General features: G+C 33.0%; 2 protein-coding genes across 4 annotated transcripts; one reads left to right on the top strand and one right to left on the bottom strand.

The window, feature by feature from the left end:
* Positions 1-132: 132 nt before the first annotated feature.
* LOC139511208 (uncharacterized) lies at positions 133-25,770 on the top strand. 3 transcript variants are annotated; one of them, XM_071297785.1, is made up of 22 exons: positions 251-371; positions 872-893; positions 2,189-2,404; positions 3,793-3,945; positions 8,436-8,606; positions 9,861-10,031; positions 10,665-10,835; positions 11,639-11,809; positions 12,797-12,967; positions 13,715-13,885; positions 15,579-15,749; positions 16,229-16,402; positions 17,041-17,226; positions 17,836-18,039; positions 18,588-18,767; positions 19,907-20,086; positions 21,305-21,493; positions 21,713-21,901; positions 22,394-22,573; positions 23,638-23,811; positions 24,832-24,996; positions 25,670-25,770. In XM_071297785.1, the coding sequence occupies exons 1-21, from the start codon at positions 327-329 to the stop codon at positions 24,993-24,995; spliced, it is 3,453 nt and encodes a 1,150-aa protein (XP_071153886.1). In that variant the 5' UTR covers positions 251-326; the 3' UTR covers position 24,996; positions 25,670-25,770. The 3 variants fall into 3 exon arrangements, with proteins under 3 accessions (XP_071153887.1, XP_071153888.1, XP_071153886.1); XM_071297786.1 differs by lacking the exon at positions 872-893 and having other exon boundaries at positions 133-390; XM_071297787.1 differs by lacking the exon at positions 872-893 and having other exon boundaries at positions 187-383.
* LOC139511209 (E3 ubiquitin-protein ligase TRIM71-like) lies at positions 4,744-7,747 on the bottom strand. Its single transcript, XM_071297788.1, has 2 exons — positions 7,671-7,747; positions 4,744-6,584 (listed from the first exon to the last, which is right to left on the bottom strand). The coding sequence occupies exon 2, from the start codon at positions 6,581-6,583 to the stop codon at positions 4,892-4,894; it is 1,692 nt and encodes a 563-aa protein (XP_071153889.1). The 5' UTR covers position 6,584; positions 7,671-7,747; the 3' UTR covers positions 4,744-4,891.
* Positions 25,771-26,135: the final 365 nt, after the last annotated feature.

Below are 26,135 nucleotides of genomic sequence, written 5' to 3'. Positions count from 1 at the left end.
AATATCACTCAACCTAGAACAAATTTGCAGACTGGTTCAAATGAGAAATCTAAATGTATATTTGATACCATACACTCACAAAAGATTCACATTAACCTTTCATATTTCACGGGTGAAATTAAAAACAAAACTACTTTTCCGTTTCATGACATCACAGTTCCTCCTACTTCTTTTCTTATTTTACTTATTCTTTTTTTGACGCAAACCTTTCAATAACAACTTTCTGACTTCAACATGATTAAAAAGTGATTAGTTTTGCTGACTGTACTTTTCGAAGGTATATATACAGATTTATTTTCCAAAAAAGAGTAAAACACTGAAAGAGGATGTACTGGATAGCTGCTTCCATCCTGCTGCTGACAGCGTACCAGGTTAGATTACTTGTAATATGTCTTTTGGTCTATACCAGAGGAAAAGTTTTATTTCAAAATTCTAAAAAAGAGTTTCATAAAAAGATTAACGCATGCAAAATTTAGTTAGTCTGGTTTTAATCTATGTATTTTTATACATATTTTATATTCACAAAAAATTTAAATAAAAAAAAGTTTACCAAAAAATTGTATCAAAATTTCAATTAAAAATTAAGTTAGAAATGTAAACTATTTTATTCTACAATTCAGCAAATTTGAAACAAAATAAACCAAAGAATGCAACCAAAGATCATGACCCGATTAAGGGTAAAAATTCCTGTTTTAATTTATGATATTTTAATTACTTCGACTTGATTATTATTCATTTTCTGAGTAACATTTTCTTTTCTTATCAATATCATGTAAAGAATTACTATTTTAGGAAGTCCTCTTTTGACAAGAATAAATGAATAAAAATATTGTTTTCTTTAAAAAAAAAATGTATTTACGGTTTTTTTCAGGTTAAAGCTGGTTCAACAAATTGTAAGTACATATGTTATTTTATAAAATGTTTACTTTCTTGAATGATGCAGGGTATATGTAAGCAAGTATGTTCCTAGTGTTAACAAATTAAAGCCACGGTCTTGCATATTTATTCTTGTTCAAATGGAAAAAAGTCAAATAAATCTGCTTTTTTTATTTAGATTTATTTATATTTTAAAGCCGAATCTAACATAACTTGTTCTTGTTGTTCGAATGTCGGACATTCCATCAGATCATTAGAATTTCATCCTCAAATGAATTTGAAGAACAAAATTTACAAATCTTCGTAACGACCATGCTAAATATCTAATTTACTACCACTAATTCTAATGCTGGTTTTGTTTGTGATACTTTCTAGTCTTGTTTTCGACATTTAGTTAAATGTAAATGTCTCTTATCAAAATATCTCTAAATTTAAGATCAGTTCGTAGTTTACCCTTTTCCACTGTAGGAATTTGTAAGAGATATGTTGATATGAATCCTAAGTTCTTTAGTGAGACATTAAAAAATAGGTCTTGCATTTAAAAAAAAAACCAACATGTTTGAGACTTGTCCACTGGAGCAACACAACAGATTTTTCGTAAAGTGAAGATAAAGTACCCATAACCTAGGGCGTCTTGAAATGATCAGGAACCTGTGACCTCATTTTACGTCGTAGATTTTTAAATTGCATCTGAATACATAACTGTTTCAATTTCAAGACATTAAAATATACTTAATTCCAGTTATATAGTCCTTTGGTAGTCGTTGTTTGAAGTAATCGTCTTTGTTTTAAATATTATTTTTTTTAAAACTCTCAGTTTTCTCTTTAAATTGTGCACCATTCGTTCTCCTTTTATATTTTGGTTAATTGGTTTTGCTCATTGGTCATACGGGATAGTTGTCTCATTGACAGTAATGTGACTATCTTTGTAAACTTGAACTTAAAGAAATCGGAATCGGGTAAATCAAATTAAGAATTGCCAGGAGGTCATCAGAGTAAGAATCTCCTTCTTGTCATGAATTATTCATAATTTCGGGATTTGTCATTGAACTTGAAGGTTAAGTTGGCTAGAAACCCAGGTTCAATCCACCATTTTATTCGGAAAATGTCAGTATCAAGTGAGGAATATGACAGTTGTTTTCCATTCGTTCCGTTTGCTGATATAGTCTAATGTTTGTTATCTTTTCTAGGTTTATGAACTTTCTTTTTTGAACTTACCTCGGAGTTCGGTATTTTTTCTAGAGTCATGAACATATCGTAGAACACTCTGAGACACAATTCCGTGTATGAAAATATATATATTTTTTTCTAGGTTGTAGTCTACCAGCTGTCTATGGAAACGGCCATGAACGTGTGAGGAGATATTTCTGGGACTCGAACACCCAACAATGTATAAAGTTTGATTATTCCGGGGACGGGGGTAACGGTAACTGTTTTAACACGGAAGGGGAGTGCATGTCACGGTGTGGATCAGGTGCCCATGAATATTATGGACTAGGAGACGGATATCACGGCGAAACTATCAATAGTAAGTTATACCTTCAGACAAATAATCATATTCTGTCTGTTTTTTGTTTAGTTAAAATTCGAGTTCTTTTAATAATGAGAAGCCTTATAACGTGTAATGACTTTCGTATGCACAACAATTCCATGATCGTTTATTAATAAAGGATTCTTCTACCCATCAACAACAACAACAACAATACTTTATTTTAAGAGGGTTACACAGTTATCTATATAACTAATCTTCCCTGAGGCCCTCATCATGAGAAATCAAACAAAATGCAAACATATACATAGCATACATTAGTATAAAAAGTCAAGTATGATAATAATGTTCAATACAACTTGTTAAAATGTGATGAAAAAAATAAACATGATGACATGATCAGTTTTTTATATTATTGATACAGCTAGGTTGATTTCAATAAATAATCAGTTATTTTATATTTGAAAGAATTAACATTTGTAATATTTCTTAACGGTATTGGCAAATTATTCCATAAGAACGGTCCAGAATACATAAAAGATTTTTTGAACAATTCTGTTTTTTGGTTAGGGAGTATGAGGTTTCCTTGAACAGCATTTCTCAAGGGGTATGGATTTCTGTCTGAAACATAATGAAACTTGTTAGTAAGATATGATGGGGCATCACACTTAATGCACTTAAATGTCATCACTAGCTTATGATATTTTATTCTCTGTTCAACTGTCATCCAGTTTAAGTGTTTGAATAAGGGTGCAGAAGGAGCGAATGGGTCTGTTTCTAGTATTAATCTAGCAGCCCTTTTTTGTAATTTTTATATCCTTTTTAAACCCTCACTGCTACAACTACTCCACACTATACATCACCCATAATCATCTATTCTATACCCATAGGATAGATGATTATGGGTGATGGGTTTTGCTCGTTGTTGAAGGCCGTACGGCAACTTATAGTCGTTAACTTCAATGTCATGTGGTCTCTGATTGAGAGATGTCTCATTGGCTTCTATACTTTATACCTGAGCTGAATGTGGCAAAATCTTTCGAAACTTTGGGTCTGCACTGCTCTTCAAACTTGTACTTTATTTTGCCTTTTGACTCTTGTATTCGAGCTTCACGGAAGATCATTTTGTAGATAAAAACATGTGTCTGGCGTAAAAAATGTTAAACTTGGCACCAATGATGAGTCTATTAATAGTTATTCCCTTATCGTAGGACATTAGCGATAATTTAATGTTATAGACAAACTACGAGTATACAATTTCTTTTGCATGTACAAGTATTTTAACATAGGACAACGAATGTTTTATTTATAACGCAAAACTTTATACATATTTTATTATTTCTGTCAGAATGAGGACGAATTTTACAAACGATTACATAAGGGTAATATCAAACAAAATAATAACATGCATGTATTTACAATTTCAGCCCCTATTAATGGCTACTGGTCTGATTGGTCTGCTTGGGGACCATGTAACCAAAATGGATTTACAATAAAAAGAAGAACATGCAATGTCCCGCAATACGGTGGACTGGATTGTGAAGGTCATAAGGCAGTCAAGAAGAGGTGTCATCCAAAAGGTATATTGCAATTCAGCAGTCTTAGTTCTTATACATCATTGATATTCATATTTTGATAATTTAGATAACTCCAAAAAAGCACTTTGGACGCACCCCAAAATGATACCCTTTTATTCAAAAAGGGTTCCAAATTAATTCATATTCATTGTTAGAGCGTCAAATAGAACCGTTTTGTCGAGATTTTAACCCTCCGTCACATAAAGATTTTACTACCCTCCTTGATAGGATCATTCCCGATCTAAATTTTCAGAACGCTTGAAATTTATTTAATAAAAAAACTCAGATATTGTTATGAAGCGTTCCAATTATCTCGTTCTTAAGCATAATCTATTTCAAATTGTTTCTTTCGCGTGGTAAAAAACAAATCTCACTCGATTTGTATATTTCGCACTATTAAAAAAGACGAAAAATGGCCCGACAGCGTACCGATTCTACAGAATGCGACCCGATATTGGGTAAGGAACAAACGCAGGACATTGTAACGATTTTGATCCGATACAACAGAATCTGGCATGATATAGTCACGGGTGTAATTCGACTAAAACAAATGGCTTAGTTTCCCAAATGTATTTGCACATTGAGAGTCCTTGCAACAACTCTTTTAGGGGGCAGAATGTAGACTGTAGCAGGGCTAAATTTATGCCTTAACTTTCAAGTGACAGTCCAGATTTTCCAAACCTTCGTGCCGGATGGCTTCTATCTGAACCTGGAATATTTGCCTCTGAACTTTAAGCAAAAACAACCAAACAACCATAATAACTTCGAAAAATCACGTCATATAGTAATAATACTATAGTCTTTAACAAGCTAATTATTCATTTTAATGTGATCAGTGGTTAACTTATACGTCTGTATAGTAATTGCATGTCTTTACTTCGAACACATTGGTTTTTTTTATAACACATATTTACAACAGATAAGCTCATCTTATTGATATTGTATTAATTCATCTTGAAACTTCGTAAAGGAATGCGACATTTTGAATGTTCGCAACAAGTAACTTGTTATTTTTGCGATCGAAGCACATTGACTTTGGATTTTTCAGACCATCTTTCTCGGAAAGCAATACTCGATGTGTATTTCCATCTGGTGAAATGACGCCGATATTGTTAGATTCAAAGCCTGATACGTAAACACGTCCGTAATTGTCTACTGTAATACCACGTGGCTCTTTAAGATATGCTTCAAGTTTAAATTTCCGCTTGATTCCACCTTGAAGATCACAACATGTAAGTGAACGATCCTTGGTTATGAAATAAAGATTATCCAACCATATAGCAATGCTGCTTAATGGAGACAAAGGAACGTTAACTAATTTTGTTACAGAGTTGTCTTCTAACTTTACAACACATAATCCATGTGTGTATCCATTATAGAATAATTTTCCATCTTTGTGCACTATTCCATAATTGTGCGACCCAACATTAATCGATTTCTCAGTTTTTCTGTTTTTGATATCGATAATTGAAATGCAATAGTTGTAAAGCGAAGATGTAACGACAAGTTTTTGGCTTTCATCGATATAGAATATATGAGATGGAGAAAATCCTGGCTCCAGTGTAAAATCTAAAGTCCCGTCGGGTTTGATGACGTGTATTTTGGAATTTCCAAAGCAGGAAAAAATAATTCTGCCATCAGGTAGTAAAGTGCAATCACTGACATCACTCCCTATTGAGTTCACGGTCTGCCTTAAAGTAAGTTTGATATCATCAATATTAGGAATATGTGTAATAGTCATCATTATCTGGGCTTGTTTGTTCTTCCTGTTTGTTAATGTTGCATCATATGACCTGGTATCCAGTGTAATTATTCCCATCTTCTTGATCGTGGTAGGTATAATCTCCACAGCGTTTTCGGTTTTCCAAGAAATACATGCATGGTTCATTTTTTCTCCCTTTTTTAAAGATTCCAGAAATTGTTCGTTGTTCATGACATCTCGTTGGATGTGTTTCAAAGCTAAGAATGTCTGGAGGTCTGAAGCATGCTGTTTTATTTTATCGAAAGTAGTTTGGCTTTCTGAAATCTTTCTTTCGTTTTCTTGTATGGATGTTATAATGTTTTTGATTTTTGTGCTTTCTTTTTCCTCAGCTACATACAGCTCTTTCATCAAAGTTTCCTGCAGCTTGTCTAAATGATTGTTGATTGATATTCGAGTCTGATGAACCTCTTTTTCTATTTTTGCTCTATTCTCTATCAGACTTTTTATATTTTCTTGCCGATCTTCCCTAATTCTTTGCAAATTTTCTGAAAGTTCTGCCAAACTGTGTTCTATCTCTAAGAATGCATTTGATGATTTAACATTTTTAATGACGTCATCAATCACATCTATCTCTTTACATTCGTTATGAGTTTCAGTAACGCATCGTCTACAACATGGAGTATCATGCTTCTTACAAAATATGACGTATTTGTCATCGTGTGTTGGACATATTTGAGTAATTTCCAATATACCGGAAGGTAGATTCTGGTACTCCGAGACTGGAACAATACTATGGTTTCTGGACCCTCTCGAAGCTGCATGATGATCTTTACATTCCTCACAAAGTCCTTCATTACATTCCGAACACCAGACGACTGATGGTTTGTTGATGTTACGGTATTCACATACTCCACATACAGTCAGTTTACTCGAAGACATGCTGCAAAAAGAATAAAAATTAAAATGTTTGCTTGCATTTCAATTTAATTTTAAAGTTTAACTCAATTTCGGTAAAACAATAAACCTTAAAATACTTATATGTTAAGGTTTATTAAATATTTTTTTGATTTAATGAAAAAAGCAATGCATAAATTATTTTTTCTTGTTTATAACAGGACCGAATAACTTATATTTTAAATTCTTGCAAATCTCAGTGAATTTATTTGAAATAATATTGGCGCATGTCATATTATTATATGCTTGATTTATGTACAAAAGGGGCAACTCCTAAAATTTTCGGAGTCGCTCATATTTCCCGTTAGACTTATAATACTTCTTTCCTGTAAAACTGCATACAATAGACTTTATAGGAAGGCCTAGCATTTATCATTTTTGAAAAAAGGGCCTTGGAGACAGGTAGAAGATCGTTATTCACTTTTTACCGACATTACTACTAAAAAGAAGCAGATAAATACGAAATAGAGCAAAAAGGCTATGTTGGCATGATAAATACGTAACACTAGTAATTCACAGAAAACCGTAATTTGTCTGGTGTTTGTATATACAAATACTAATACTTATGATATAACTTAAGTATGCATCATTTAGTCCGCAAAGGATAGAACCGGTGTCGGCAATACATTTGCTAACTCTGCTTTTCAACTTTGTACTTGTTTGGGTTCATAACTATTGTGATCTGAGCGTCATTGATGAGTTTTATGGAGACGAAACGCGCGTCTGGCGTGTTAAATTATAATCCTGGTACCTTTGATAATTTGTAACCACCATTAAAGATTGCGTTGTATTTCGTAAGACTTCATCATTTTTCAAAAGTTTACCCGAACCCATAAAATATGCCGTATAAATGAAGTCCCTTTTTGTCAATAACTCTAGATAAACTTTATATATACATTGATACATGTAAAACGAAAACGAAAGTAGAATTTTTAAAAAATCTTTGATTTATTGATTTGCACAGCCAGTCTAATATGACATTTAGAAACTAATCACAATTTGATAAAAAAAAAAAAGAAGGATGAATTACATGTTAAGAATGTCATTGTAAGTGTAACAAACATAGGTATACCTGAGATAAAGAAAATGTCGATCCTTTCAGACAAGGTAGGTATTTGTTCACGTGACCCATAAACACTTCCTATTGAGTGTAATATCGCGGTAAAATATAAAATTATAAGCTTATTCGTGATTATTGTCTATTCTTTTACAAGTAAATACAAAACTGATTGAGATTAGGACTGAATCCCTCTTTTTCGACATTTTATTTTTTAATATAAATCTCGATGTTTCAACGTACAATACATATTTATATACGCTCTTACAACGATAGTAGTATATATGTGCTACCCGTTTATTCTTTAATACGATTATACATATCGGTCGGGAAGGATCTGCGTCCGGAGCAACTACAATCATCTGTGTTTTATGGTAGATTTTTTTTCATCTAATGCATACTTTTCTGCACTTACTCAATACCTTGATAGATAAACATAAAAATTGTCATTTCAGAAAATTAAACATAGACATAATTGAAAGCAAACAATAAGCAGTTATCACCAGTGTGTTGTTTTATTTGGGTATTTTTCACAGGAAAAGCATTGCAAATAGTTTGTTTCATTTTATCAAACATATCAACTAACATGATGTACAAATTAGAGGAGTTGAAATTCAAACTAAACAATGCACACAACACTGCAGCGGTCATACTAAATTGAAGTTACATTTTAATACCAGATATAAACCATTATTATTTTGATTCAGTATTAGCCACTAACTAAAGAAGTATTGCACACAGTGATGCCAACTAACGTTTAATTGCTATTATTTTTAATAGTTGATGGTTGCTGGGGATCATGGAGTTATTGGTCATCCTGTTCTGTGTCATGTGGTCACGGAACGAGTAGACGAACACGTGAATGTAATAATCCTTTACCATCCTATGGTGGTCAGTCATGTGACGGTAGTGACACCGAGACAATGGATTGTTTTACACAGAATTGTGGAGGTAAGATTCTGTAACTTCCACGAAAGACGTTTTGTCAATATGGTCCTAAAACAAATATATTAAGCTTTAATAAGTATTGTATTTTAGTCAACTGATGTTCAAATCCTATTAATCAATTTGAAACTTCATCTGGAACGCTCATTCATCAAATATTTTCGAACAAATGCTTTATAAATAATTAAACGCACAAAAAAACTCTATGATGACACTGGACCGCAGATTTCTGGTCCGCAACTTTTTATATAAAACATGTCGTGTTTGATACTAATATAGTAAACGAAGATGCAAGTAATTTTAAAAAAGATTGATGCTTGCACAGTCCGTATATATTTGGTACAGTAAATACTTTACACAGTATTTTTCATACCATTACCCAAAACGGCAACCAATCTATAAAAATGATCATCTTAAAATATCTTTCATTTACAATTTAAACACGAGAGCGAATCAATTTCTTGAGCACTTTAAAAGAGGGGCGAAAGATACCAGAGGGACATTCAAACTCATAGATCGAAAATAAACTGACAATGCCATGGCTTAAAAAGTAAAAGTCAAAAAGACAAATAATAGTACACCAGACACAACATAGAAAACTAGAATAAGCAACACGACTCCCCTCTTCCAAAAAACCCAAAACGTGTGGTGAAAGGTAAGCAGATCCTGCCTCACATGTGGCACCCGTCGTGTTGTCCATTTACTACAAAACCGGTTAATAGCCTGATGCGGTAGGTCACATTCAGGAAAAGGGAAGGGAATCGTAGTTACGACATAAGAAACATATCCGATATAATATGTGAAACAGACATCCCATAACGGTCAACCAACTTGTGATGGCGTCCCTTAAATGTACGAAATGTCATTACAAGCATTCGACCAGATAATACCTTTATGAAGCAACCATAGAAAATGCGTACTAAAGAACCTAACCTGTTTTACCCACATTTTACATGGACATTTAGTGAATATAAAATGTGAAGCTTCAATAGACAAGTCAGAAGTAACTGGTACATATGGAAGTTGTATAAGGAATAGGTTACTTGATTGTAAATGATAAAGCTCCTCAATACGGCCATTCATTGTTGTTATGGTGATTAAATCCACAAGAAATGTTTGATAGATCAATTTATAGATATTTTCAATTTTTTTTACTATACATGTGTGTGTCCCCTTTTTCAGTGATGGCCTATTGTAAAGAAAATATAAAAAAACCATTTTGACAATGATCTCATTAAAAACTAAACATAATCTTTACAGTTGATGGGTGCTGGGGATCATGGAGTGAATGGTCAGGTTGTTCTGCCACATGCGGTCAAGGACATATGACTAAATGGCGTGAATGTAATAATCCGATGCCAGAATATGGTGGTCATGATTGTGATGGTGATACTGTTGAAACGGCGGACTGTAACATAAAGCATTGTGAAGGTAAGGAATTGTATGGTGTAACTGTAAAGGGTCCTTGTTAAAACACAAAAAAGTCATATGCCTTTTTGACGAAAGGACAGAGTAATGAACAATTTGAGTATAATTTCCGTATGATTATTTATCAAAGGCCCGGACGTATATCTGTATTTTACAACAATTCAAACATACAAAACGATAGTAAAGATCTTGCAGGTAGTTGAGGACACATTTATGAGAAACAAATATTAATATAAATTTTCCCATTTTAAAATTTCCATTTCATGTAGTCAAAATCCATCACTACCTGTATCTAGCGTGTTTATTTCCTATCTTATAATGTGATCTAGAACTTATTTTTGTATGAAGGGGCACCAATTGCAAGGATGCTGCTAGTCACAGGCAGCCGTAGGTATGAACTCAAAAACAGGTAAGATGATCAACATTCAAACGCAATTCCACAAAAAATTGTACTATTGCACAGCTTGCATAAGTCTAAAATATTCCTTATTATATAACAATGAAGTCAATATTAAGTAAGTATAGCTACATGTCGGATAATACATGCGCATAAAAAGTAGTAGTACATTGTATGAATGCATGATTATTTACCAAAAACATTTCTCTTATTATGAATACATCTGTAATTTATTTTAGTGAATGGTGGATGGGGTTCTTGGGGATCTTGGTGTGACTGTAGTGTGACATGTGGGGGAGGTATTATGAGCAGGAAGCGTGAATGTAACAATCCAGTACAAGGATATGGCGGTTATGGGTGCCAGGGGGATGGAGTGGAAACACATACTTGCAACGAAGGATATTGTATGGGTGAGTTCATGAATCTTAGTTGGAGAGACTACACTCTTCAGATATCTGCCTAGGAAGTTAATGCACTTTCAGGTTAAAGTTTTGAGTATACAAAGTCTGACAGAATGATTAAAACATTTCTCGAGTTCTTTCAAATAATTAACACATATCTACAGTTGGTCAACATTTGACTGATAACATTGTTTTATAAAACCTTTATCAAAAGGCAAAATCAAAAATTTAAACACAGTAAAAAAAAACTGTCATAGTCTTTATTTGGTACAGGCATAAAATTATATAGAAAAATCATTTTTGGTTAAATTTCAAAATTTCATTATTTACTAGTAATTGACTCACAAATTTTTTTCGTACCTAATGTAACGTTTTTATCTTCGTTAGTGACCGAATAGAACGCACTAAATTGAGGAAGTGTTACTTACTATTTTCAATTGGAATAAATAGATAAGTTAATATTATCTCCCTGTCTTCTGTCAAAAGATTAAAAAAGTTGTTTTATCTAAGATCCAAAAAAAAAGTAAATTTTGTTTTTCGAATAGGTTTTTTAAAAAGTTTTTTTACTCTATCCATTGAAACCACATTCGGGAGCTTTTCAGAAAGAATGAAAATAACTCTTTAATTGGTCGACATTCCACTGCTTGCTTATACAATAACAGTTTCCTTGATTGATGGTTGCTGTTAACAAAGAATTATGAAAAAAGGTCTGGAAGGGGTTAAGGTATGGGAAGGTGTTTTATATTTTTTATTTTCAATCATGTCAAACACGTGATCATTGCTTTAATGTCATATAATAAAATGTATTTCAGTTGATGGAGGATGGGGTTCGTGGGGCTCGTGGTGTGCTTGCAGTGCTACATGTGGAGATGGTTATATGAGTAGGAAACGTATATGTAATAACCCGGAAGCACTGTATGGAGGTCACGTTTGTAACGGCAACACTGAGGAAGTACATCTGTGCAACAATGGACATTGTCAAGGTATTACTGAACATTAAAATTAACTACTGTGGATTCATAATTAGTCGTTGTATACCTATTTTAGTGGATTTCGTGGGTACTAGTGAACAACGTAATTAATTGTTTAACGAATAACAAATCTTCTGTAGTCTTGTTTGTTGTGTTCGTCAAAACCACGAAATCAAACAACCACGAAAATGGACGTTTTCCTTAATCCACGAAAATTGGTTCTCACGAAAAAAAATGAATCCTCAGTAATTTGAGTTGCAGTACTGACTTATCACCGGGTTTGAACATACATGAGCAACAAAAACATTTTATTTCTAATTGAATATAGAGAATTCATAAAGGAAAATGAACATTGATTAGCAAAGATACACAATTACTATACAACTAGACTGTAATAAGCGCAAGGTTTAAAGTATATGATACCAAACCTGGTTTTTGTTTGAATGTTCTCTATGCATATATTTTATGAAAGACAAATTTGATGTTGAAGTAATTGTGAAAATATAGCTAATGCCAAAAGCAAGAAACAATATCATTGTTTTCATAACATGTGATGAAATATATTTCAGCTGGTTTCATGTCCTGAATAAAAAAAAAATACAATCATGTCTTATACAATTATGCAAAAAATCATCATTATGAGTTCACAAGTTATCTTCAAAAGTCCAGATTTTGATTCCTATCTATACTACCTTTCAAACAAACCGTGAATTAAGGAGTTTTATGTATGGTCTAAAGATTTTTTAACCACTATTTACGACAAATTCCCAAGGGAAGTGTTTATTGACAGTATTGCTTGCACCACAAATAGAAACAACATCATGTGTATATATATAAAGTAAATGATATAAACGCCTAAAAAGTGTACATAACAACACCAATGATATAAAAAGGAACTATAAATGTAATTATTTATAAATATTTCGGATAACAGATATCCTTCGTCAGTCAGATTCTCTAAAGTAAATGATATATATAAAGTAATATACTATATTACAGTTGATGGTGGATGGGGTTCGTGGGGTTCCTGGTGTGCTTGCAGTGCTACATGTGGAGATGGTTATATGAGCAGGAAACGCATATGTAATAACCCCTCACCAGGCTATGGCGGTCATGATTGTAATGGAAACATAGAGGAATCAGCCTCCTGCAATAATGGGCATTGTCACGGTAAAATGATAAGTTAAAAAAGAACATACTTACGGAGTGTGCAAATTCGTGGTTTAGTAAAAACTCATGGTTAAGAGCAAACATACTGACTTAAATGTTAAACATTAAGTTTAGTATTCCTCGATGAAACTTACTACTGGTTCTTGAACACTCGCAAGCGAGCCATCAGTTGACCTTGTAATGTCATAATTATCAAAGCTGGAACAGTTCAGTGGAATTTTGCATACTTGTCGACCATTTAAAAGCGCTTTCTTTAATTTTTTTGAGGCTTTGATGTCTTGTAACTAAAGTTTTCAGTTACTTTTAATCAACATCTGAAGCAATTATCAAATTCAAAGAACACATTAACACAAAGACTAGATTTGTTTTTGGTTATATCTGAAGTGTCCGTTGGAAAAGGTATAAGAACGCTAGAAGTCAGATCTGTGTGATGACAGAGGCACTCATTTTGATTGTTGAAGCCGTGAGAAAAGATTTCTTTGATTATATCAAAACTTTCTCGTTAATTAGAAAAAAAAAGCAAGTACGTTCTAAATAACCATGAAAAACATCTATGCTGAGATTAGCATAACAAGTTATCTTCCAGTTTTTTTTTATGATGTGCAATTTCTTTTCGTCCGGTAATATACAACAAATTTTGAATGAGAAATTGAGCACGTAAATGTATATTGACAATCTAGTTAATACCAAAGTAAGAAACACCATCATTGACTTTATAAAATTAATACATTGTAAAAAATATTACAGTCGATGGTGGATGGGGCTCCTGGGGTTCCTGGTGTGCTTGCAGTGTAACATGTGGTGATGGTTATATGAGCAGAAAACGCGTATGTAATAACCCCACACCAGGCTATGGAGGCCATGATTGTAATGGAAACATAGAGGAAACACATCCTTGTAATGAAGGACACTGTGGAGGTAGGTAGAAAAATAGACAGATTAGGGGAAAAGAAAAATAGACAGATTAGGGGGAAAAATAGACAGATTAGGGAGAAAAAAACAGACTCGGAAAAAAAAGACAAATTAGGGAAAGAGAAAAATAGACAGATTAGGGAAAAAGAAATATAGCAGATACGTTGGTTTCCATCTATGAAGAACAAGAAATATGTTTTAAAAAAATCGGGTTTATGGAATCAAACAGATACGAGATGATATACTGACACTTTTATAGAATTTTCATTTTTGTTGCTCTTCAACCTCGTTATTGAATTATCCTTACAATGATTTTGATTGGAGTGCAATTTTTGGGACTTTTGTAGGCAAAACTATTTCATTTATTATTATTCTAAGACAAAATACTTCTTGCCGAGAAAATGTCAACGTGTTGCTAGTAAACATAGAAAAACTGCGCGTCCATTCATCTTTCCGGTCTTGTAAGCGCTCGCACATGTACAATTTTTGCTAGATGTTTATAAAACTTACAGCATAGATTAATATCAGCAATGATTCGAACTTACAGTGACGGACAATTATTTTTAAAAGAGTGATGCCTCTTGGACATTTTAATTTTATGTAATATTGAACTGTTCGAGTTTTGTCTGTACAATTCTTGCAAGATTTCCATAAAATTTATATTATATGTTTAAATCTGCAACGGTCGAACATCAGTGCTTTAATATCCATTTTTTTTTAAATGAGTTGTGTCCATTGAAAATATATGTTCTAATTGAAATCGCATATAATTTGAACTGAGGCATTCTTTACTCTCTCAGATATTTAGGAAACGTTTTAAGAACCAAAAAATGTATTTTTTCAGTAATTGTCTTTGTACCTTGGAAATATAAAATAGTTCATTAAAATTCAGTTCTTTTGTTGTTGTTTTTTTCAAACAATTTGTCCTGTATTCTTGTTAATGTGATTTATAATATTTGTACATCGGTAAACTACTGTAGCCTATATGCATATAGCTTTAGGGGTTTCTGGTCATTGGTATCATTATCCAAATTTCTTATCCGCTTCAGCTTATATGTAAAACATATAAAAAGAAGTATCTGGTATAGAAAAACTAAAAGTTGCATATACATCATATAACGCATTTGAATCTGTTCTCTCATTCTGTACGTGAAGTGCAATACATATTAAACAGATATTTGAGTATACAATCTAATCTTATAAGAACAACCAAAACAAAACAATCTGGCATCTAGAGGCCAGCGTTCGGTCTCCTTCAATTGACAGGTGTCTGTATAATATGCCAATCCAAAATTGTACTACTTTGGTATCTTTAACCTCAATGTTATAATGTAGAATTGAACCGAAGCGAAATACACATTCAAACACTATCTAAATTTCACATTTATGTTTCAATTAACGGGGAATTGTGAGCTTGAAGTCAATTATCAGAATCTAGTAACTGATTTTGGAATGTTACGAAAAACTTGATGTGCATATGTAATACACTAGCTCTGTAATTTACAGCATATACAAACAAAAAAATATCATTGTAGTTTTAAGTTCCAATATATAATATTACGTTAGGGATCGTACGTACATATAGCTATTGATCAGGGGAGTATCATATTCGGTGAATGTGCTAAATTGATTAATACAGGGCATGTAACGTTTTTAGTTGTTGTGAAAATATGAATATAGACCTTTTGAAATATTGCAGTTGACGGCGGCTGGGGAGCATGGTGTGAATGGTCGTCATGTTCAGCTTCCTGTGGTAAAGGCACAACAAGACGATCCCGTAAATGTACCAATCCTACTCCATCTTATGGAGGACACACCTGTGGTAGTGATTCAGATCAGGTCATGGATTGTTATGTCGAGACTTGCATACGTAAGTCAAGTTATGAATTTCATGTAAAAAAATGTCGCTACTGAGAAAACGATTCTCCATATATACCTACGTACACGGATGTATACAACTACAGATCACTTTACGGATTTGAATGATGAGCAACACTCATTACCTAAACGACACATATCTATAATATTTCAAACCAACGAAAACACTTGACTGGTCGAATTTTAGCTGAGGACAAGAACTTCAAGGCAGTAACATGGTTAATTGTGTTTATATATATATATATATATATTGGTTTTGATCTACGTTTATTTTTCTCATTAGCAAAGGGGGGAAACAATTATAATTCGAATATTTGAATTATTTAAGGCTTTATAAAATAAGGTTAGTTATATTATTGCCAAAGAGAAAACTATCAACCAAAGTTAAAATACATTGGAAGTAAGTAATTATAGGCAACCGTGTTTATTTCTCATGTTATCCCCTTGATATTTTTATTTATATAATTGTAGCCGATTTAAGTTGCCCAGGAGGTGGTACACCACTTTTGGATTCCTATGGTAATATTCTGTTTTGTGGAGGATCTGAATCCTGTCAGAAATGTCCTTACGGATATCAGTGTTATCCTGGCTCTGGTTCACAACGGTATTGCTGTCCATACAGTGATGATTATGTTAAAGACTACGGTATATATCATACAATAACACAGTCATAGTTGAACGTTACCATATTTGTTACAATTTATCAGTTTAACTACTTTAGTACTGGCATAAAACTACGAATATTTATTCATTTGATGTTGAACCTACTTTAAATTATGATTCTTTGTCTGATCTTAGTTTATACAGCTTTTCAGTTTTCGAATAAGTTTTGGATTTTCGAATGTATAGCGTCCTGTATCACTGAAGAGACATAAATTGTCGAAATGCACATCTGATGCAGTTACATTGGTACCGTTTATGTAAACATTAATGCTCTCTAACTCCGTATTTTAGTTGGAGATATCTGCCGTGATAAGCTTAAATTGGAGACATATCTGCCGTGATAACATGTAGTTTAAAAAAATTTGGAATTAATTGAATTATACCCTGAAGTTGAAGGAAAACAATCGTAATTATAACATGAAGCTTTTCCCTCAAAGAAGTAAATAGTCTTACTCGTGATTTACTCACGTGTGTTTAAAATGTATTTGAACTCTTGACATTTTCTCGGATCTTTAATGTCTTTGTTAATGAATCAATTCTCATTACTGACAACATAATTGGTCATTGATTATTATTGCTAAAATAAAGACCTATTTCATATAATTTTCTTTGCATTTCAGATGTATGTAATATGGAACCTGATTCCGGAAATTGTCAGAATTCGTACTCTCGATACTTTTATTACAATAAACATACCGATACCTGTGAATACATGGCATACGGTGGTTGTGGGGGTAATCTCAATCGTTTTGATACTTTACAAGAATGTGAAAAGAGATGTAGAAATACTAAAACAACTAAAGATGGTAAGACAATTATAACCTCATTTTATGGGATTTAAAATATCTTTCATTATCCAACTAGTTGAAATATTAGTATCATCATTGTTTGTATAAAATAAGAAGAAATGAAGAAAACGATATTTTTCAACATCAGTTTTAGTGTGTCGCCTGTTCGTCTGATGAGCGCTTTATTAACTTTATCCCCTTAATGTGGTTAGATGGTACTAAACTACACGTACAAAGACTTCTCGACAAGAAAGCAACTATCCACCTTGTTGTTTTAGATTTCCAATTCTATAGCATAGACTTCAGTAATTTCTGTTCCTTATAATTTAAAGTCTGCAGACGGCAATAATTGTATTACTTTACACTGCTTCCTGTAATATAAATTTGCAGATATGAATATGATTCAATAATTAATGATTCAATCTAACAAACACGTATTTTTATATAAAAAAGGAGAAATGGTATGATTGCCAATGAGACAACTCTCCACAAGATACCAAAATGACACAGATATTAACAACTACATGTCACCGTACGGCCTTCAACAATGAGCAAAGCCCATACCGCACAGTCAGCTATAAAAGACCCTGAAATTTTTCTTATATCATCTTTTGTATTTTTTTCCAGTATGTAAATTGCCCTGCAACACTGGAGATACTTCCGGTTCGTACTGTTTCTTTGAATACAGTGAATGGTACTATGATGAAACATCCAATCAATGCAAGGCTTTCACCTACAGCGGATGTGGAGGCAATCTAAACAGATTCCATGACAAGGTCACGTGTGAGAGTGTATGTACACGACAGTACGATACCAGCTATAGTGGTGATAGTGAGTATTAATATAACACATATAATGTTTAAATTGCAATTGTTATCTATTTATACAAGAAAGGGACAACAGCACACCCAACATTGAAGTTTATACCCTAGATAAAAATAATAAAAAGTAGGCATAAAATAAAATATATTATTCATCAATAATACCAATGTGGTATGAAGGTCGAAATTGGGATTACACCATCGAAAACAACACAGAAAAGAAAAGAACGGGTTAACAAAAAGACAGAGAATGACGTGGTGCTAAATTATTAAGAAGAACACAGAATAAGTCTACCACTTCAAAAAATGCAAACCCCTCTATACTCTCATGATATTGATCACATTTTTTCGAGTTTGCATGAATAAGATAGGTTACAAAATGTTTTTTTACTCTCTGTTAAACCAATGTACAAAACAAACAATGACATGTTTTGCATTCTGCACATGTACAGAACCAACTGTACTGCAACATATAAATATTAATACTATTATTGTTATAAATAGTATGTAACATGTAACAGTAGTATATACATAATAACTATTTCTTCAATTATTCAGAATGCAACCTTCCAAAGGATGCTGGATATGGGAAGTTCCATGTGAAAGAATTTTACTATAACAAGGCAACAGATTCGTGCGAGGCTTTATGGTTCAGAGGAACAGGTGGCAATGACAACAGATTTTACGATTACTACACATGTGAGGCAGCATGTAAACTGAATCCAATAGATCCCAACGGTATGTGTTTATAACAACTAAATATATTGTAATGTATACTGAATACAATCGATCCTAACGGTGTGTGTTTATAACAACTAAACATTTTGGGAAATGCTAATTAAATCCAATCGATCCCAACGGTATGTGTTTATAAACAAAACCTATTGTAAGATGTAAATTGAAAACAATCGATCCCAACGGTATGTGTCTATAACAACTAAACATATTGTAATGTAAACTGAATCCAAAAGATCTCAACGGTATGTGTCTATAACAACTAAAACATATTGTAATGGAAACTGAATCCAAAAGATCTCAACGGTATGTGTTTATAACAACTAAAAATATTGTAATGTAAACTGAATCAGATAAATCCCAACGGAATGTGTTTATAAACAAAACCTTTTGTAAGATGTAAACTGAAAACAATCGATCCCAACGGTATGTGTCTATAACAACTAAACATATTGTAATGTAAACTGAATCCAAAAGATCTCAACGGTATGTGTCTATAACAACTAAAACATATTGTAATGGAAACTGAATCCAAAAGATCTCAACGGTATGTGTTTATAACAACTAAACATATTGTAATGTAAACTGAATCCAATAAATCCCAACGGAATGTGTTTATAACAAATAAGCATATCATAACATGTAAACTAAATTCAATCGATCCTACGGTATGTGTTTATAAAACAAAACATACTGTAGGATGTTCTACCCCCCCCCCCCCCCCCCCCGCCCCCAACCGAAGGTGATCAACATACTTGGAAAAAAATTATAAACAAATCGTTGTCTATTGGTAATAATGACAACAATCAGAACTTGCTGACAAATCCGGGTTACAAACTAAAACTGAGGGAAACACATCAAATATAAGAGGAGAACTACGACACTACAGAAACACTATACTAAAATGTAACACACACAGAAACAAACTATAATAAAAAGACCACAATGAAAATCTAACGTATAAATTTGAAGAAATCATGGTTCATATTTATATTCCATGTTTATCACTATGATTATGGTTTAAATATGCACCTTGGGTTTGAACAACTATTATTTAATCAATATTGTTTTCAAAGTCTTTGTTTTTTTATTCACATATCATATAATTGTTTGAGAATTAATATCATGTTATTAATTTCTAGTGTGCTATTTGGAGCCTGATCGTGGAAGTGGTAATGAAGGGTTTGATCAATGGTATTTTGATTATACTACTCAGTCCTGTCAAAAGATCATATATGGAGGAAGTGGTGGAAACCAAAACAGATTCCATGACGAAGACTCCTGTGTAGCCACTTGTAAAGACAAAAGTGTTACCGGATCAGGTATGTTTTTGTTCCTGTGTAGCCACTTGTCAAGACAAAAGTGTTATCGGATCAGGTATGTTTTTGTTCCTGTGTAGCCACTTGTACAGACTCAAGTGTTACTGAATGTCTTTCTATCAGACATTGTTAACAGTGTGGAATTATACCATCGCCCATCTTTCTTGGTCGCCAATGACCCCATCTTCCATCATCATTGTCACGTGTAGGTAATTGAGCTCATGTTTCTCATAAGGTTGTCACCGGTTGCGTATAATTTGACCTTTTTACTTCTTTAAACATTGCCCTTTGCGGCGACTGACCCAAATTTCCTTCAAATGTGGTCACCTGTGGCGAATGACCTCAGCCTCCTTCTAACATTGTCACCTGTGGCGAATGATGTCATCGTTCTTCGAATATTGTTAATGTGGCAAATGATCCCATCTTTTTTTCTGAAACATGGTCACCGTCGTTACTTAAAGATGGAGTATTTACACTACAACTACAACAACAATTTGTATTATCAATACCTGTATTATCATTTTATTACAATCAGTTGTGAAAAAGGTACATACTTCACCATAACTAGAACGAAATGCAATTACATTATTAAAATCAAATATAGGACCGGTTGGTAGAAATTACAACAATAGATTAAGCCAGTTGGTGTGTCGCATATAAAGCAGGCTATGTTCCCCTCTCCGGAATCGCCCTGGAGTTGATGTTGTTCAGTCTTTGGTTTCTTTTATTTTTATGTATGCTGTCGTTTTTCTTTTCTTGCCCTAGCTCTTTCAGTATATTCTGACTTATGAGTTTGATATCAATATTGTATCTTTCGCCTCTCTTTTGGAGAGTCCTTAATATTGTTATTGGACAAAGATGCACATATAAAGGCAGCAATTTGTTGTTACAATCATAACTCGTCCTTGAAATTAAAAGGAAACATAAATATGCCTTTCTAGTATATGTTAGTAATAACAATCTGTAGATAATATGATGCATGTAACAAGTCAATTTCTTAATTTTTGTAAATGTGTTTCTCTTATTTTACAGCGTATTACTTACAACCAGTACTATGCAAAATTCTTATTCCTGTTTTCTAAGAAATAATGAGAAAACATATAACAACTAGCACATTGACTTTTAATGTTACATCTCTGTCTACTACATTCTTCAAAATTCCAAATACCGGAAAATACAGGAGAACATGTGTATGAATAATTGTTTATTATTCTACTACAGTGTGTACCTTACCGAAAGCTGATGGTTCTGGCTGGGATCATTTAGAGAGATATTACTACAACAAAGGAACAGGTGCTTGCGAACAGTTTTATTACAAAGGACAAGGTGGAAATGAAAACTGCTTCACATCTCAAAAGGAATGTGACTATACCACACAGTTTTGTAAAAAATATACTCCTCCAACTCAAGGTAATATATAAATATATAAACAAATTGAAATTTCTTCATGTTTAACTGTTTCTGTTCTAAAAAATAATATGTTCAGATACACAATAAAAACAATGACTTCGTTGGTGAAACACAACAAAATGGTATAATTAGATATCATTTACCAGGCAGTGTTTTTTTTTAATTGTATAAATTCAACACTAAACGAGTTCTGTTTACATTGTGTGTTTTTGATTTTAGCTTGTTATATGCCCAAAGACAGCGGATACAGCATGGGACATACAGCACCTACAACATATTGGTATTTCGACTGGAACAAAAAACAATGCAACACGTTCATACATTATGGCTACGGTGGAAATGACAATGTATTCTTTACAAAAGAGGATTGTGAACATTTATGTGGGTCATTCAAACCGTCCTCTGATGGTAAGTAGATCCGTACATGTATGTGGGTCATTCAAACCGTCCCCTGATGGTAAGTCGATCCTAACATTTGTGTGGGTCATTTAAACCGTCCCCTGATATTAAGTCGATCCTTACATTTATGAGATTTCATTGTGCAATCGATTATTACATGACTGATCGCAATTTGTTCCTGATCTGTTCCACAACAAGAAGTTTCAGCAACAACAAAATACATTTTTGTTTAATTCATATTTCTATACATATATTTTTTCTGTCTTTAAATATATTAACTCAATCTTCTAATGTGTCCTTTTTTTTTAACCCAAAATGAAAATAATTATCTATGACTGTAGATTGCATTTGAAGCACTTTTTTCTTTCACTATCACCAGGAACTCTCAAATCCAAAAATATGAGCAGCAATGATGTATATTTAATTGAAAACAGTCAATCATATCTCCTATTTTGGTGTAACAGAGCACTGTTTTAAAATGTCTGTTTCATTTGTTTACAGTTTGTTCATTGCCATTTGAAACCGGAAATTGTCATCAGAGAATAACAAGATATTACTTCGATAACTATTTGAAGACATGTAGGGAATTTACATTCACTGGTTGTTTTGAGAATGGAAACAATTTCCTAACGAAATCAGACTGTGAATCCTTATGTGGAAGCTTTACACCTCAACTCACTGGTAAGTCATCTTATGTTACGATTCTATTCTAAACTAATTGTTTATGATGATTATAGAAACACATTAATTATGAGACTAGTTCTCTTCCTAGTAGCCAACAAAGGACCCTGTGACGGTGGCTACGATTTTTTAGTTTGCGATTTTGAAATTTATAGACCATCTCATAACAGGCCATTGTTATATTATTGTTCGTTTCTGTGTGTGTTACATTTTAACGTTGCGTCGTTTGTTTTCTCTTATTTTTAAGTGTAATTTCACATTGCGATAAGACGTGTCACGGTACTTGTCTATCATAAATTCATGTATTTGGTTTTGATGTTATATTTGTTATTCTCGTGGGATTTTGTCTAATGCTTGGTCCCTTTCTGTGTGTGTTACATTTTAGTGTTGTGTCGTTGTTCTCCTCTTATATTTAATGCGTTTCCCTCTCTTTTAGTTTGTTACCCCAATTTTGTTTTTTGTCCATGGATTTATGAGTTTTGAACAGCGGTATACTACTGTTGCCTTTATTCATGCTCAGAGATCATATATCCATTCCGTTCTATAATACGTAGAACTACACTCAATATGACGAGATCATTTTCAGAGAAGTATTGCGAAGCAGGTATGGAACGAATATCACCTATGTGCCGGAGATTGGTTTAAAGTATGAACAATATATAACAAGAACTAATAAAGAAGCAATAACAGAGTCTACCTTTTGTCAGAGATGTTATATTAAAACAACAGAAATTTTTATTTTTTATTTTTTCTTCTCTCAAAAGTATGAACTATAATGTGAAGTAAGTGTCTGTATTTTGCTTTGTTGTTAGACGTAAAAAGTATCGTGTCTAGGAACCGTTGTTAATGTAGTGAGGCTAATGCACTGATGCCAATAAAATGCTTGATATCAACGTACTGAAACGAAACTGAAGTTGATAACTTTTAACATATAAGCGTCCAACAAGTAATAATTATGCAATACAAGGTTATTACAGACAATTGTGTTGACGACAAAAATAAAAAAAGGTAAGATAAAAAAAAAATGATGCAAATTGAAATCAGAAATACCATCTTTTTTTCAGTTTGTGATCTCCAAAAAGACGCAGGAAATGGGTATTATTATCAACGACTTTTCTATTACAACAAAGTGACCAAGAGTTGTGAAATATTCGATTACACTGGTCAGGGAGGAAACGGGAATAGATTCGGCACTTATAATGACTGTTTTAACACCTGTGTTCATACCGACTATAGCGGTGAGTTTAAACCATGCTTTTTGTAAACTTTCATATGCATATTTTCAATGTATAAAATTATTTTTTTATTTTGACGTTTGTTATGGTGACTGTCGACAATAATTGAAAAAGTTTTTCTCAAACGAATGTGAGTTACCGGTTGCAGGGAGAACTGTCGCAAATTATTGAATACTTTTCTCAATTATCTCTAGTAATTTGATAAAGGGACGACCAGTGATAATAATAAAATTGAGAAAGGAAATGGTGAATATGTCAAAGCGACAACCACCCGACCATAGAGCAAACAACAGCCGAAGGCAACCAATGGGTCTTCAATGTAGCGAGAATTCCCGCACCCGTAGGTGTCCTTCAGCTGGCCCCTAAAATATGCATAATAGTACAGTGATAATGGACGTCATACTAAACTCCGAATTATACACAAGAAACTAAAATTTAAAATCATACAAGACTAACAAAGGCCAGAGGCTCCTGACTTGGGACAGGCGCAAAATTGCGGCGGGGTTAAACATGTTTATGAGATCTCAACCCTCCCCCTATACCTCTAGCCAATGTAGAAAAGTAAAAGAATAACAATAAGGTGATTTGAAGACAGGTTATAATTCAAGGTTGATAGGGGTACTGTCAGTGATTATTGAATAGTTCTTAGATTGTTTCATAGAATTTTTATTATGATTTTAAAGATTGCGAGTCAGCGTTCAATATGATGTATGTCACTGAGTTTGAATGTTCCTTAACAAAAAGTGTAGATCAGAGTTTGGTAGGGGACTATCAATAGTTATCTAATATTTCTCTCTACAGATTGTGAGTCAGAATTCGATAGAAGATTGTGAATCAGTGTTCAGTCACTAATGAGTCTTGTGTAGACGAAACGCGCGTCTGGTGTACAAATTTATAATCCCGGTATCTTTGATAACTATTCAATAAGATGTGTTTTAATGGTTTTGAATGTTTCTTTTAAACTATTGTTGATTAGAATTCGGTCGGGGAGTATTAATAATCATCTTTTATTTCTCTCTACAGATTGTGAGTCAGAATTCGATAGAGGAACAGGTGACGGTTATCTTATACAATACTACTATCACAAAAACCTCAAAGAATGTTATCGATTTGCTTACAAGGGAACTGGAGGAAACAATAATCGATTTCCTGACAAGGCAGCATGTGAGAAAAAGTGCAAAGCTTAAGGTAAGTGTCAATACTATCAGACTATAGCAATAAACGTTTACGCCGTAGACGGAAAAATGATGTCGATTGAATACAATTGACCCTTCAGAAACAACCTCGCCGCTTTATCCCCCCGGTCATTTCACCTTTAGTACCGATATGTTCCATGAAATCGTTGTTTAATTTTATTTACTGTATTGGCGCAATTAAAAAGAAGGGCATTAAAGATACCAGGCTTATAACGCTCGAATAAAAAGGTTCATAACACAACAGTGCACAAAGTTTACAATATTTAAACATTTAATTTATAAATACCGTATCAATGATAATTCATTGCAACGCCATGCTAACTACTGTGGAGGAAACATTCACAGCACTGAAATCAACAAAATAGTTTTAAAAACATGACATTATATATATGTACGAATTCGTTACCTTAATGTGTGTTTACCAGTTGTATGTGAAGGTTGTCTTTTTGTTCATCATTAATAAAAATGACCATGTAATTGCTTAAGTAAGATGAAGTTATACACTAATTTCCCCTCCTTTATATATACAGTATCCTCCATCTCTAAACATGTTTGAATGAATAGCTTGCCTAAATGAAACCGAACGATTTCATATAATTAACGGTTAACAAAGGCTGGAGAAAAATAGGATTTAATTGAACATTTTGTAACACTATATTTTTCAGATCAATATGGAAAACGAAAGGCTCATCTACCCTTACGACACGATCTACTTCAAAGACTTTTATCATTATATTAATTCATAGAATAAATTCTGCATTATCAACATTGTGTAAATTAATTAGTCATAATCTTGAACTATCCTAAGCTGAACAAAACCGGCTGCTACAAGAGGATAGCAATAATCTACAAAACTACATTTCCCCCCTTTATTTGCCTTTTCTCAGAAAAGCATAGATCAAACAATTTGAACAGAGAGAAATTGGCTAAAATATCACAAACGAGCAAAAAACCCAAAGTGTTTGAGAAGTAAAAGCTTAACCCTTCTAAAGACAAACTTGTCTTGAGAACAGCTTTTTTTTTAATCATTTGTATTGATATAGAAATAAGCAGATGTGTTTAATTGCCAATGAGAAAAATTTAGTTCAGATGACGTAGTTTAATGCGAAAATGTTCTAGTTTCGAACTTTA

The sequence above is a fragment of the Mytilus edulis genome, chromosome 2 (assembly GCF_963676685.1).
Source record: "Mytilus edulis chromosome 2, xbMytEdul2.2, whole genome shotgun sequence".
Lineage (NCBI taxonomy): Eukaryota > Metazoa > Mollusca > Bivalvia > Mytilida > Mytilidae > Mytilus > Mytilus edulis.
This window is presented reverse-complemented; position numbering and strand designations above follow the sequence as displayed.